The sequence below is a fragment of the Colias eurytheme genome, chromosome 4, assembly GCF_061535395.1.
Source record: "Colias eurytheme isolate Ceu_HAF_F1 chromosome 4, ilColEury1 Martin Lab GWU primary, whole genome shotgun sequence".
Classification (NCBI taxonomy): Eukaryota; Metazoa; Arthropoda; class Insecta; order Lepidoptera; family Pieridae; genus Colias; species Colias eurytheme.
This window is the reverse complement of record NC_142983.1, coordinates 10482831-10498102: the sequence shown is the minus strand read 5'-3', so window position 1 is coordinate 10498102 and position 15272 is coordinate 10482831. Positions and strand designations below refer to the sequence as shown.

The window sequence follows — 15272 nt, the reverse complement described above, 5'->3', positions numbered from 1 at the left end:
AATTTTATTTGAATTTCTACACTTGAGAAATACGTAATACATTTTAAATATAAATTTTAAGGTAAATAATAAATTTTAATAGAAATATTTTGAATTACGTAGGTACACGTTATTGATTGATGAGGAAGATATAAAAAATAGCACATTATTGAGGGTAGCAATTCTAATAGGCCATTTGTCACAAAACAAATGTCTGAAATTGACAAAATAATTTTTAACAGAAACAATTAGCTGAAAATTTCCAAATTCATTAAAATTTCACTTTTGTGAGCAATGAGCTCTAAAAAGTCGAATAATGAAAAACTCCCTGAAGGTTGGGTTCTATGTTCCTCTAAATCTAATCCAGGCAGAAAGTATTACTTTAATAAAAAAACGGGTAAATCTTCATGGACGCAACCTCAGGTGAGATTGTTGTTTTGTAACACTCAATCATAATATTATATCCTTTTTACGAAATATAACTTGATAAATGCTAAATATTGCAGTCCTCGAGCAGCCCCGATAAGAAAATGTCTAAAAAGGAGAAACATAAACTCGCTGAAAGGAAAAAGAAAGAGCAAGCCAATAAAAAATGTTGTAAAAGGAAAAGTGAAGGAGATGCAGATAATTCCATAAAGCGAAAATATCAGGGTAAAAATACAGTATTTAAGTGTCTTCACTTTTATAATTCCTTATTCTATAAACATTGCTTATTGCTTTGTTTACTGTAATCCATTTTATTTGTTTATTGATTGTTATGTGTCAAAATGATATCAACACATGGATATTTTTTGCAAGACTTCCTTTTTCATGTTCATGATAGAATAACTATTTTTATAATTTAATACTTTATTTTTAGAACCAAAAGAACAAAGAAGAGAATCAATTTTTCCTAAAAAAGAAACTCCCGTTGAAAAGCCACACACAGCTACAAGCGAGAAACAATCACCACAAAAATGTCACGATAATTCCAATTATTCAAAGAGTACTCCTACCAAAAGCACAGATTCTTCAAAGAAACTCAAAAAGAATATAGCTAACACAAGGCTTTCGCAACTCAGAGCTAGGTTATCAAAGGAAGCTGAAAATGAAGAAGTTACAAGCCCCTCGCCATCCAAAAAGAAGGCTTGTACAAATGAATCTAAGCCCAAGTGTGATAAAAGCCCCACAAATGATTCCAAATTGAACCAATCGCCAAACAATGACAGTCTACATTCCATTCCCTCCCCCTCACAGTTCTTTGCAGCTAATAAAATTATTTCGTCAATGAAAGCTCAATTGCCTGAAGAGTATTGTAACAAGGACAAACAAAAGGACACATTTGCCGATATAGAGAAGGGTATATGCAGTCAGACACCTGAATATCCATTTTCCAAACATCCAGCCACTCCTCCACAGTTTTCTGAAGCTAGTAAACTTGTGTCTGCTATAAAATCAAAGCTTGCATATAAAGTTTCAACGCCAAAAGATACCAAAACATTTTCATCAGCCAAGGACAGGATGGAGGCCCTGCGAGCTAATTTGAGCTCTGACTTAGAGTCAGACACTTCTTTTAATAAGACAAATGATTCTTTTTTTAACAGTAGCGATCAGATCAGATCGGATAGAAGTTGTAACTCGGAGGCAATGGATGTTGAGGATTTTAGAGAGGTATTTAACAATTTAAGTCAATCATAGACTATAACTTTTGTCATATTTCCTTTATTATATACAACTAGATTTCCGCCCGCGGCTTCGCCCGCGTTTTCAAAGGAAAACCCGCATAGTTCCCATTCCCGCGGGATTTCCGGGATAAAACCTATCCTATGTGTTAATCCAAGTTACCCTCTATATGTGTGCTAAATTTCATTGTAATCGGTTCAGTAGTTTTTACGTGAAAGAGTAACAAACATCCATACATCCACACATCCATACATCCATACTTACAAACTTTCGCCTTTATAATAGTATAAGATATTAGATTAAGATAAGATGTGTATATGTGTATATTTCACTAGCTGCGCTGTGTGGTTGTAACATTACAATGGTGGTAACATTGTTCAGCTGACAGCTCCTGTTGGTCTTAGCGTGATGATGTATAGCCTCCTTTCTCGATAAATGGGCTATCTAACACCAAAATGATTTTTTAAATCGGACCAGTCGTTCCTGAGATTAGCGCATTTAAACAAACTCTTCCGCTTTATAATATTAGTGTAGTGTTATTAGTTTTTTTTTTAACTATATATTATTTTTACAGGTTAAAGAGAACACACCAATGAGATCACAACCAAATAGAGATGACAGCAATGTTGTTCTTGTTGTTGACACAAATATATTTATTCATGAACTGGATACTATAAAGGATGTGTTGAATTCACATTTAAAAGGTAATTTAATTTATTATTTATCTTATAAACTATAGTTTGTAAGCGCGTATTTATCTTATAAACTATAGTTTGAAATATAAGATTTTTGGTTAATTTGTTCATATTACTGAAAAAAAGGGTAAGGGTTGGCATTTGCATCCAGAACATACCCTTTTTTTAAGTTCGTTCAAAATTAAATACAGTTTTAACCAAATTATTTCCCAGGTTATAAAGAACAACCAACATTACTTGTGCCATGGAGGGTCATAAATGAACTGGACCGTCTCAAAGATAATAATAATGGCAACGGCGCAGTCTGTAAGAGAGCGAAAGCCGCTATGGACTATCTGTATAAATCGTTGCCGGAAAATAACAGAATTAAAGGTATGTTTATTTAAAAAAAAAAAGATGTGTGGCACTCGAGGACTGCCGCGGTAAAGCTATTGCATGCTATGCCTTCAAGCCACACCTCCGCGCCCGTCGAAGTGGGGAGCGTGAGGTTTTTCGTTACGCAATTTCTGGGTTCGGTCCCCGCGCTCAAGGCCCGCGATAGAAGCTATGCAATAGCTTAATAACTGTCTAATGGATTATGAATTTTTAAATTGATATGTTGATTAAACTATAGCAAAGTAAATGCAAATTTTCAAATAATTGAAATATGCTGTTATCTGCTTGCCATAAAAACAAACACATATTTTGTACTCTATCATATTTGTAACTTTACAAAAGATTTTTATTAAAACTAAACTAAATATTTGACACGAAAAGACAGTAATAATAATAGACTAAATGTCTAAAGGCGTATTTTATATGTTGTAGGACAATCCTTGCGTGACGCGAATTCTCACATATATCCCTGCGAAATTCCAGACGACGAGATATTAAATTGTTCACTGCAACAAGTTGAGCGCGGCAAAAATGTGGTGAGTTATAAAATTTTCAAAAATCAAGTTCTATGTGGTTACCAAATGTTACTCGTCACCGTTACAAATGTTACACGTCACAATAACGAAATGTTACACGTCACAATAACGAAATGTTACACGTCACAATTACGAAATGTTACACGTCACAATTACGAAATGTTACAAATTCATAATTATCAAATGTTACACGTCACAGTTACGAAATGTTACACGTCATAATAACCAAATGTTGCACGTCTAAATTACGAAATGTTGCACGTCTAAATTACGAAATGTTACACGTTCATAATTATTAATTACCAAATGTTACACGTTCATAATTACCAAATGTTGCATGTCACGACTACCAAATGTTAATCGTCGCAAATATCAAATATTACACGTCACAGTTACGAAATGTTACATCTTCACAATAACCAAATGTTGCACGCATAGAAATCTAAATAACAAGGCAATAGAAGTGGTAAGCGCGCGTGACATTGTCGCCGCTCAGGTGGTTACCATGCCACATGACCATGACCATTCTTATTATCACGTTTAACACAAATTTCAACCTTATTTCTAAGAGTTTATGTTCAAAGTTATATATATTGAAAATTGACAACCTCTGTTGTAGAAAAGCCGAATTTTTGCGTATTGGAGCAAAAATAAACAAAACGTCTCATATGCTTAGGGATGTTATTCTAAAATAAACCGTAAATTCGTCGTCGGATACATATTAAAAAGCTTAATTTAATATTTAAGTTAGTTTTCACTAAAATCAAGCTGTCCAATAAAAGGCATAGTTTACTTGTGTGTACTGTTTAGCTATCGGTTTAAATGTGTTGATTTTGTTGACAGCGGTTTTCATACGAATTATGATATTATAGCACTTCTATGTGTCTTGTTATTTAGATTTCTATGGTTGCACGTCACAGCTACCAAATGTTTCAGTTTCAGTTTCCAAATACCACACGTCATAGTCACCAAATGTTACACGTCACAATAATTGTCAAATGACACGTCACTAGTCTACTATGTGTATTCAATGTATGAAGATTTAGAAACAATAAACAATTTTTTAATTATGAATTATTGATTTGATTTCCTTAATTAACTAACAATTACGACATTACGATTTCCTTAATTATACCCGAATCGGCGAATGATGATCCCTATGACAGTTCGTCTTAGTGATTGCTCGTATGATGGGTCGTGTCGATACTTTATTATTTTATAGGCAAAGGCGTGGTTTATATTCAGCCATGTCGGTAAACATGTCTTTACAAATATTATAAACATAATTTATAACTAAAATTTTTAACGCCTATTATGTTGTTGTTGTATTAATTTAAGTTTTTTAGCATAGATTAAGTAGGTAAGTACAATGAAAGTTTTCCAAAACATAAAAATAATAACATTTACAGCCAATAAAATGCTGACATTATTGGAAAAAGCTTGCAGTGAAGTCACTCCGGATAATTGGAGGAAAGTCGTACAAAAGATTAAAAAACTTTGCTACGATGATTGGGATCGAGATGTGCGATACGACACCATTGTAGATCAACCGCTATTAATAAACGTAGGCGACAGCAGTTGTAGTTCTGATCCTGATTTAGAGGCGCAAGCACTGATTCAGACTAAAATATATTTAAATAAAAATAATAGTTAAACAGCTTTTGTTTTATTTCGTATGATTATTCATTTGAGTATGCAATTGTTGTATGCTACGATCTTCTATTTCATTCAATAGTGAATGAACTAAAGCAAGCAACTAAGCATGGAAAAAATGTGAACTCGTTTCCATCATCGAAATTTGTTTATCGATACTTTCCGCACTAGTCGATAAATGCCAACGATGTACGTTTTGTAGGACGTAAACGTAAAGTCAGATTGATATAATTTCTCGTAAATGTTAAAAATTGTTATAATTCCAACGGAATATCATTGTAATGGTATAAAGCTACGTAAAAATTAATAAATGCCATTTTTAGACGCCTCCAATGCGTTTTTGGGCGGTGGTGACCACTTAACATCAGGTGGCCCACCTGCTCCTTTGCTAGCTCTGACATAAAAAAAAAAATTAAAATGTGTATCCCATCGCAGCTGTTGGTCACAAACGACAAGAACTTGTGCAACAAGGCGCAGATAAACGGCGTTCGGCACATGGGCGTGGGCTCCGTTGCCGCGCTGCTCGAGCGGCAGCCGCAGCCCGCCGCCGCAGAGCTGCACGCGGCCTTCCTGCGCGTGCGCGACGCCGTGTACCCGCTGCTGGCCAACATACTGGAGGTAATTGTGCCGTAGTGGGACTGTTGCGTAGCGGAAACTACGCCGTAGAACACACGTGACATTATACATCACATCATTTTCACTGAATCTCGATCTAATTTTAGATAGCTAATTATTATTAAAGCTTAAATCAACCCATAAACTGCACTTTTCGAAACTATTTTAGTTCAGAATAGTACAAATAAAAGTATGTCTTTGTTATAATTAATAAAACCAAAAACTTATAACTAATTAATTCATCTCTTTAATCTTTGCGAATTTATCAAATACTAGCTGTTCCCGTGGGATTTCCTGGATAAAACCTAGCCTATGTTGCTCAGTGAAGATGCAGCTTTCTAATGGTGAAAGAATTTTTGAAATCGGTCCAGTAGTTTATGCGTGAAAACCATACATACATACAAACCTTTCCTCTTTATAATATTAGTATAGATATAAAACGTTTGTTTAATTTCAGAACGAAATGCGTGCAAAATACGACAATCTCTGGCAGCACGTGCTATTCAAAGCTCCACCCTGGACGCTCGACGATGTATTACAGTGTCTCCTGAAGCACTGGATAGCGGTGTTCAACGAAGTGTTCCCGAGGATCGAGCAGCTTATCACCGAACTGAGGAGGAGCTTGATATCGCTGCAGAGTAAAGGTGATGATTGTGTAAATAAAGTTTTAATTAAGTTTCAAAAAGTATGCACTTCAAAAATCGCAATTTATTTGATTTTAAGCTATTGCATAGCTTCTATCGCGGGACTTGAGCGCGAGGACCGAATCCAGAAATTTAGTAACGAAAAACCTCACGCTCCCCACTCCGACGGGTTCGGAGGTGTGGCTTGAAGGCATAGCATGCAACAAATATAATTAGTTATAAACAACAATTTGTAAATTGTTGTTTATAAAGTACGTTACAATTTATAAACAACTTGTTACAATTTGTAACTATTCGTTTATAAAGTATGTTACAATTTATAAACTACTTGTTACAATTTGTAACTAATTGTTTATAAAGTATTTCAATGGTTTTTAAAAGCACTGTATATATACAATAGGTGTTCTATTTTATTTTCTTAAACTCAAACAAACTCAAATCATAATTACATCTCAATAATATATATGTATTTTAATTAATAAAATCCTCAAATAAACATTTTTCTATCTTTCAGACCCAAAAACAATCACGCAATCAGAAGTGACAACTTTCAAAGAACTATGCATAGACGTGGCCCGTCGTTGCCAAATCATTCCCGAATACATGCAACTGGCCAAAACTTGTGTGGAGCGATTGTTGCGCGATAGTTGCGAGGAGGACAACACAGACGCTGTTGTTGATGTGTTTGAAGACGTTTGGACTGTTTGTTCGAGTTATTGGTGAGTTCTTGTAGTACTTAGAAAAAAGTTGTTTTACAGTTAGAACTTAGAAGGATGTGTGGAACGGCTGTTGCGAGGAAAACAACACTGACGCTGTAGTCGCGTTCGAGTTATAGGTGTGTTCGAATTATTGGTGAGTTTTTGTAGTATTGACTCGGGACGGGACAAAACTGACAAATGAATTATTGTATAAAAAAAATATTTTCCTACCTAAAAAAAAAGAAATACGGTAAAAAAGGACCTCCTTCATTTATCGCAAACTATTTTTTTAGTTTAGTAAAAAACTAATAATCATTACTACACATAATTAATTTTATTGCACGCCTCATAAGCGAAGCGTTGAGGTGGGTACTACTGTCACTTCGAGCAAAACATCTGATTTTTCAAACTTAAAATGTCTTTATGTATCATACATTGCACTTGTAAGATAATACATACACACACATATTAAGAAAAAACACTATTTTTAACATTCATGATATTTTTGATGTCATTTTTGTTATTTAAACTAGTTAAAAAACAGTTTAAAAAAGTTCTGTCTTGGACGTCCGTGTGTCTGTATGTGCGGAGGATTTTCTTGTTAACACGATAGCGACCGAAATACTTTACTAATCGAGTCTTTTTTTTTCTCTTACGCTTGAGTATGCTCAGGAATAGAACCCTTTCATTTTTCAGGGTCTGATTCGATGTGGTTTAATTGTTATTAAATAAACAAAAATAATAATTAATAAATAATTATTAAAAAAAAATTATGAGGCGTGCATTTTTGGATTTTCCAAACTATTTTGATTTTATTATTTTAGTGCAAAACTGGCAACATCGGTGGGCGTGACCCACAACATAGAGGACAAGATACCCGGCGATGAATGTTTGCAAACGCTCACGTCGAAATGGACTCTATTCGCTGGCAACATTGACGCGATCGCACACGCTATTTATGGGTAACTAGCTTTCCACCCGCAGCTTCGCCCGCGCAGTCAAAGAAAAACCCGCATAGTTCCCGTTCCCGTGGGATTTCCGGGATAAAACCTATCCTATTTCCCGGGGTTAAAAGTAGCCTATGTCCTTTCTCGGGTATCAAAATATCTCTATACCAAATTTCATGCAAATTGGTTCAGTAGTTAAGGCGTTCAGTGTTAAGGCGGATCAATTATTGAGACTTGGCTGTCTGTTTATAGATAGACAGTTGAAACTATCAGAGATAATGTATTTCCGTTGCCGGTTTAATACAAAAAAAAAAATCGAGGTTAATTTTAAAATTGCAATTTAAATTTTTTACCTTTAGGTAAATGTAAAACTTGCGATGCACAGTAAAATTATGTTAATTTTAATCAAAATGTAATGCATTTTTGACGTGAAAACTTCTTTAGCGGCGTTGGGTATAAAATCGTGGCCTGATCGAAAAAGCGTAAGTCGGATGTTTTTTTTTTAGACCTTATGCGTAAGACGGATACCATTCCAAAATATCAAACATGCTCAACGTTAATAATCAAGTTTTCACTTCTGCCGGCACTCCCCCAGTGCAACCCGTCTTTATTTCTATACTCAAGTGTGTCTTTTCTATATAGTGTGCTAAGCAGTGATGAGAACAGTCCGAGCATGGAAGAAGCCCTGATAACCCTGGAAAGGGCGTTCAGGGAGGTTTTAGGGTCTACGGGGGTGAACAAAACTGTGAGCAAACAGGAGCTAAGGGTGTTTTGTACTAAATGCAGGTGAGATTTCCGTAGTGCCCGAAGTTTACAGGGTCACATATTTCTTGTTCGCCCGCGTTTTCAAAGAAAAATCCGTTCCCGTAGGATTTCCGGGATAAAACCTATCCTATGTCCTTTCTCGGGTATCAAAATATCTCTATACCGAATTTCATGCAAATTGGTTCAGTAGTTAAGGCGTGATTGAGTAACAGACAGACAGACAGAGTTACTTTCGCATTTATAATATGTATTAGTATGGATAAGTCGCGGCACGTAAGTCTAGCGATGACCTTCAATGTTAGGTCTAAAGATTGTCTGTGCCAAATTTCATCAAAATCGGTTGAGAGGTTTAAGCGGGAAAGCGTAGTAGACAGACAGACAGACGGAGTTACTTTCGCATTTATAATATTAGTAGGGATATGCTGAAAGTACTAATGTTTTCACATATTTAAGAGTTTAATTTTTTTACAGAAACATGCTTCAAGAAGCGTCGAGTAAATTCTCTCAACTGAGTGACCTGCTAGCTATATGTAACAATAGATTATCCAATTAGTTTTGTTCTAAGTACAGTCGTAGACAAAAGTGTTTTTATTTTATATTATAAACAATAAATATGTTTTACTTAGTTGAAAAAATGTGCTTGGTATTGGTAAGTGGAATGTATTTTTTTTTATTATAATGTATTTTTTCGCGCTTGTGTTTCTTATATTTTTTGTGTAACATGCTTTGGGGTAATTTTGAATAGTTTCATAAACATTGTTTGTAAATTTTAGTGATATTTGGTGTTTAATAGTAGGTATATTTAATATTTTTTGTAATAAAGTATTGGATCTATAATAACGGTAATAATTTTATTAAAGCTGTTGTGTTGTGTAAAATAACATGATTTATTTAATAATACTTAATATTAGTTATAAACTTTCGGGATTTTGCATAATAATAGGATATTATTTTAGGGCATCTAAAATTATTTATTAAGATGATATATAAGAGTAGTCATTTAAAAGGGAAATAAGTATTTTTTTAGATAGTATTCTAGGATCGCCCCAATTTTTGGATTGCCCCAATGCTTTTTATTATAATATATTTAGTATTGCATGAATGTTTTATTGTATTATTAAGCCATATTAGATAAAATATCTAAACCTAGATATATTATAGAATAGCATAGATTCTCAATAGTAAATAGATATTCATGTGTATGTTTGTTTATTCAATTGTATTTATTTAAAATCTACATCATAGGCCTTTTTCTATGAAGGTGTGGATCATATGCATGATAAACTCATATTTCGTGTATGTTTATTTATTTTAGTTTATTTTTTCACTTTAATTAATTAATTAATAAATATTAATTATCTCATCAATCATAACATATTTAAAGTAGGTAGGGAAGCGCTAAAAAAATTGAATTAAGGATTTTTTAATTCAAGTTTTTTTTTTGCGCTCGGCATGGTAAGCAGAAAAAGTAGTTTTTCATTGGTTAGTTTTACTTTTCTATGTTTAAGTATTTTATACCTGTGTGTTTTGTGGCGTGTATGGAAAATTAATTCGATATATTTTAAGTTGAATTAATCGCTTTTTTTGACACAAACAATACTTTAACCTACAATAGAAGTTACTTTCATTTCTCGGGAATCGAACCCAGGGCCTCTTTAATGAGCATTGCAAGAAAATTTACATGTAACAATAATTATAGCTTAACTAAGTTTCTTCTGGGTGTCTTGCCTGCCTTTCGACAAAAGCCTCCTCCTAATTCTTCCACGATTGTCTTTGAAGTGCTATTCTTCTCCAGGTCACAATTAATTTCCTTTAAATCATCCTATCCAATTTTTTGTCTCCCTCTATTCCTTTTTCCTTCCCTCGGATCTTTAGTCCACTTTCCTTGTTTGTTCCATAATGTGTCCTGTCCAACGTCACTTTAGAGATTTGATTGTCTTCACAATGCTATGCAATTTCGCCTTTTTTCTAATATAAATTATTTTTACTCTGTCGCGTCTTTTAATTTTTAACATGCTTCTCTCCATTCCTTGTTGGCACACCTTTAGTTTTGTAATTTCTTTTTGGTTAAGCACCACGTTTGGCAACCATAAGTCATGACTGGGCGTATACATGTATCAAAAGCCTTGCTCTTTAACGTCTGGCAGATATCGTCGTTTTTCAAAATATTCTTCAAAGACCAAAATCGTTTCCAAAAACTTGCTACCATTTGCTCTATTTCTTTCGTCATAAGATCATTGGGAGATATGATCTGTCCCAGATGAAGATATATGTACCTGTTGTGGACTTCTATTGGAATTTGTGTTCAATTGGTCATTATTTTTGTTTTTAATGTATTCATTTCAAGTCCTGCTTTTGCGCTTTGGCAAGCTCTTGTAATATTTTTTGTAGCGTTCCAGATGTTTCAGCTATTACAATGAGATCGTCTGCGAATCTTAGATGATGTAAGGTCCTCTTGGTCTAATATAATTATAATTTTTTTATTTATTCATGTTTCTCTAGTTTTCACGATATTAACGAATTTTTCGTTGTTAATTTTTTTTTAATAAAATAAATAAAAACACTTTTGTCTGCGACATTACAGTCTAGTCTGCAATTTGTACAAAGTGCGGAATCGTAATATGCCTTGTATATATTTTCATTGTAATGGAATTCCTTTCACTTTACTTATTTTTAGTTTGCGTTTTGTTTCTTTCTCACTTAAGATAAACAGCTTGAGAATGAAAGAGACAGAATGCTGAAATTAATAAAAATTAAGGAAAATTACTTCATGTTTACATTTTTTTGTATAAACTCATATCTCATTTGGAAATTCACTTAACTGATAACTCAACTTATGTAATTAAAATAGTATCGTTTTTTATTAGTTTTCATTTTTCATTTACGAATAAAAAAAAGACGTGTGTCACTCGGGGACTGCCGCGATAAAGCTATTGCATGCTATGCCTTCAAGCCACACCTCCGCGCCCGTCGGAGCAGGGAGCGTGAGATTTTTCGTTACGGAATTTCTCGATTCGGTCCCCGCGCTCAAGGCCCGCGATAAAAGCTATGCAATAGCTTAATAAAAATGTAGTTATTATAAGTTGTTAAGCTATTGCATAACTTTTATCTCAGACTTTGAGCGCGGCGATCGAATGTAAAAATTCCGTAACGAAAAAACCTAACACCCCCCACTCCAACCGGCACAGCGATGTGATGCTATGCTTCACCGCGGCAGTCCTCGAGTGTCACACGTATTTTTTGTATGTATTTTGCTTTAAATGTGAAAGGAATTTCAATCGTCTTCCAAGACTGACTTAAATGTATTTCTTTAGATAGATAATGTATCTTGTATATAAGTATGTTAAAAAGATTTGTTTAAATTTAAGTTTAAGTTATATTATAGGTTTAAGTTAAACTTCTGTTAGGTACTATATACAGGGTAAAGTTAAATTTACCTGTCATTTTACTAATTAAAAATTAAACAGTTGATTTTTTTTGTTCTATTCTAAAATAAGTGGTAAATTTTATTTTAATTATAAAATTTCAATTTAATATTTACTCTGTATATAAAAATAAGAACGCTGATAAAAGTCTATTCAATACGAATGTATGAAGTGAACTATATATTTCAAAAGATATATGATTATACTATTTAAACTGATTGTTTCAAAATTATAATATTTATTATTAAAAATAGTTCTATTAAGGGCCGATTTTTCAATGCTTGGATAAAACTTATCCGTCCAATAAAGTATTACACGGTAATATTAAAATGTCACGTAAACTGTCAAATACGGGCAATTAGAATACGTTTTTAAAATGGTAGTTTTATACATTATTCGACGAATAAGTTTTATCCACCAAGCATTGAAAAATCGGCCCTTAATATTTCAGTATGATTATTATCTTCTGTCAGCGATTCAAATTTAATGCAGGTAGTTGCGTAAGAACGTCGGTTATTTTAAATTTATTTGAATAACAAACACTTTTTCGTATTTTTTTTTAGGTGAACTCAAAATTTTTTATGTAAATATTATTGCAAAATTTATTGATCTCTTTTTTTGAATTGCCTATAAGTATGATAAAGACTAACTAAAAACTTCTGTTTTGGTTAGTTTTATTGTTTTTTATTGCTATAATAAGCAAAATAAACATGTTTTAATCTTTCGAACAAAAAAATGGAATAAAACGCGGGTTCGTATACTGAATCGCTATTTTTTTTGAAGTTTAAAATAAATCATTTATACATACTATATTTGTGTCTATTATTTATAAGACATAAAAAATATATGCATTAAATATTCTGTCTTTTTAATCGTAAAATATTAGTTTTCTCTATTATTTAACTTCGATGGTCTTAAAGTTTAGCCTTATGTAGTTGTTTTTATTCTTTAGTTAACAGTCTCCTAAAGTAAATTAAAAATTTATATATTTTTATTATATTTTTGTTATATTCTACCTTAAAAAACTCATATAGATACAGTCGCACACAAAAGATATAGAAAAATTATTTGAATTCCTGAGTTTTATTATAAGTTTCAATTTTCAATGATTTAAAGGGTAATATTAATTATAACAATATAAAATTTTTTATCTTCTAAATTTTTGCAAAAGTGGTCCATATGATTTTACGTAATATTATGATGTTATTCGATGTTATTTCATACGTTTGAATTCATTAAATTTGATGAATAATTCTAATAACAAAAACTTTATACATGTTTATGATTACCATGTCTCTTTCTTAATTAAAATAATACGAAATTTATTGTGAATATTCTTCTTCAAGTTTTTTTTTTATATTTTTAAGCTATTGCATAGCTTCTATCGCGGGCCTTGAGCGCGGCGACCGAATGTAAAAATTCCGTAACGTAAAAACCTAACACCCCCCACTCCAACCGGCACAGCGCTGCGATGCTATGCAATAGCTTTACCGCGGCAGTCCTCGAGTGCCACACGTATTTTTTATATTTTTTGTGTGTCGGGTTCGAACTCCTATATGATTTTATAATATTATAGATAAAGATTTTAAAATAATAGGTGTTTCAAAGTAAAAACTTGTAATAGATTTAAATTGCGTAAGATAGATTCCTACATTATTATTTATGTAAATCCTAAAATATTAACCGTTGCAATATTTAATAAAAGTTTATATTATTGAAAGGGCTGTGTTCATGTTTTTTCAATATTATTAAAATATTAAAAATATTAACACGTGATTCCGACCAATGAAATCAAAGAAAATTCTAGATTTTTCTTATTACCTATCCAATGATTTACTGAATTACGCACCTATCGCGTTGTTTGAAATTTAGATTCATTATTATTAAAACGGAATATTTCAAATTTGCCATAAAGGTCATCGTTTAACTTAATTGGAAAAAAATAGAGTAACATTGTTTTTCAAACATTGTTTGTTATTAAAACGAATATTCTAAAAGCTGTTGAAAAAAATGTTTATTGATTGATTTTCAGTTGAAATGTTTAAAAGTTAGACTTCTGTCCCGAATCTCACACTCCGACATAATTTATTTTGCAATTGGTACTTAATAAATTAAGATATAATACTATAAGTTAATAATACCCTTTATTAGTGGTTAATTCGGTTCGAAATTCGGCTCTTTTTGTTAGAATAGTATTTAATTGATGTTATAGTTGTAGGTAAACATACAGAATTATTATTGATTCTTTATAATAATATTGGTTACTTATTTTCCATATTGTTAAGCCATTTAATTATAATTAGGCTTCTTGTTTTCTCAATTTGTTGCAGATCTTAATTACATATTTTAAAGTTCATCAAATTTTGATTGGCGTAAGTAAAGAAAAAGATAAAACGATAGAATTTCTAAAGGAACGGAAAATATTTCATAATATTGTGTAATAAAGGTAGTGGGACAGAGATGGATATATTAACTTATCTTGCATCACTGTCTTACACATAATGGGTAAGCAATGTTATGCGGGGTCAGTTTAATGATGGGTAACCGCAGTCACTGATATTTGTTATGATAATAAAAGTTTTTTTTTGTAATACTTTGTTATTTTTTATTGCATTTTTTCATAAGTCGTAACTCGTAAGTTTAATATAAAATGTACGCCAGTTTCAGGCTTTCAGGTTGAAGATTATTTCGCGTTAAAAATATTGTTTTTCAAACTAAACGCTCTGTGATCCTTTTTTAATGTTTGTAAATATGTAAACGTATGTTCATAGATGTAAGATTTATGGCATTAAATGTATGTGGCAAGATTAAATGTGAGTTTCATTATGTTCTACAACCCATCCTGCAGGCATGAGACGTTTTGTTTCTTTTTGCTCCAATAAGGTTGAAACTGTGTCAGTCATTGTTATTTCGATTACTATGGTGACACTCGTAATACTTGTAAATATTCTATAATTTTAAGGAAAAACGGCATTATTTCTAAAAAAAAATATTTACCGATGAAATATTATTCCTTTATTAGTATAATTACAACTTGTGGAAGAATTTCCGCAATGGGAAATGCTGAAACACACCATGTTTATACAAATACGTCTCCATAGCAACTGAACTGTGACGAACATACTGGTGATGTGAAAGTCACCTGAGTGGCGACAAGGTCACGCGCGCTTACGACTTCTAGTGTCTTGTTATTTAGATTTCTATGCATGAGTACAATTTAAAGATCATAGTTAACGTTTATTCGAACTTTTTTTTTTTTTAAAGATTTTAGACTTTCA

At 32.4% G+C, this 15272-nt stretch overlaps 1 protein-coding gene across 1 annotated transcript; it reads left to right on the top strand.

The window, feature by feature from the left end:
* The first annotated feature begins 193 nt into the window (after positions 1–193).
* Swt1 (Swt1 RNA endoribonuclease) lies at positions 194–9539 on the top strand. The gene is made up of 12 exons (XM_090120255.1): positions 194–402; positions 486–630; positions 839–1629; positions 2216–2345; positions 2550–2708; positions 3144–3247; positions 5336–5518; positions 5973–6159; positions 6674–6878; positions 7682–7819; positions 8447–8590; positions 9041–9539. The coding sequence occupies exons 1-12, from the start codon at positions 274–276 to the stop codon at positions 9120–9122; spliced, it is 2397 nt and encodes a 798-aa protein (XP_089976381.1). The 5' UTR covers positions 194–273; the 3' UTR covers positions 9123–9539.
* The last annotated feature ends 5733 nt before the right edge of the window (positions 9540–15272 follow it).

Excerpts from the sequence above, each read along its gene's own strand:
- Swt1 (XM_090120255.1), top strand. The coding sequence starts at position 274 with ATGAGCTCTAAAAAGTCGAATAATGAAAAACTCCCTGAAGGTTGGGTT. Across the intron at positions 3,248-5,335 it reads TTGAGCGCGGCAAAAATGTG|CTGTTGGTCACAAACGACAA; the intron begins GTGAGTTATAAA and ends ATCCCATCGCAG. Across the intron at positions 5,519-5,972 it reads TGCTGGCCAACATACTGGAG|AACGAAATGCGTGCAAAATA; the intron begins GTAATTGTGCCG and ends GTTTAATTTCAG.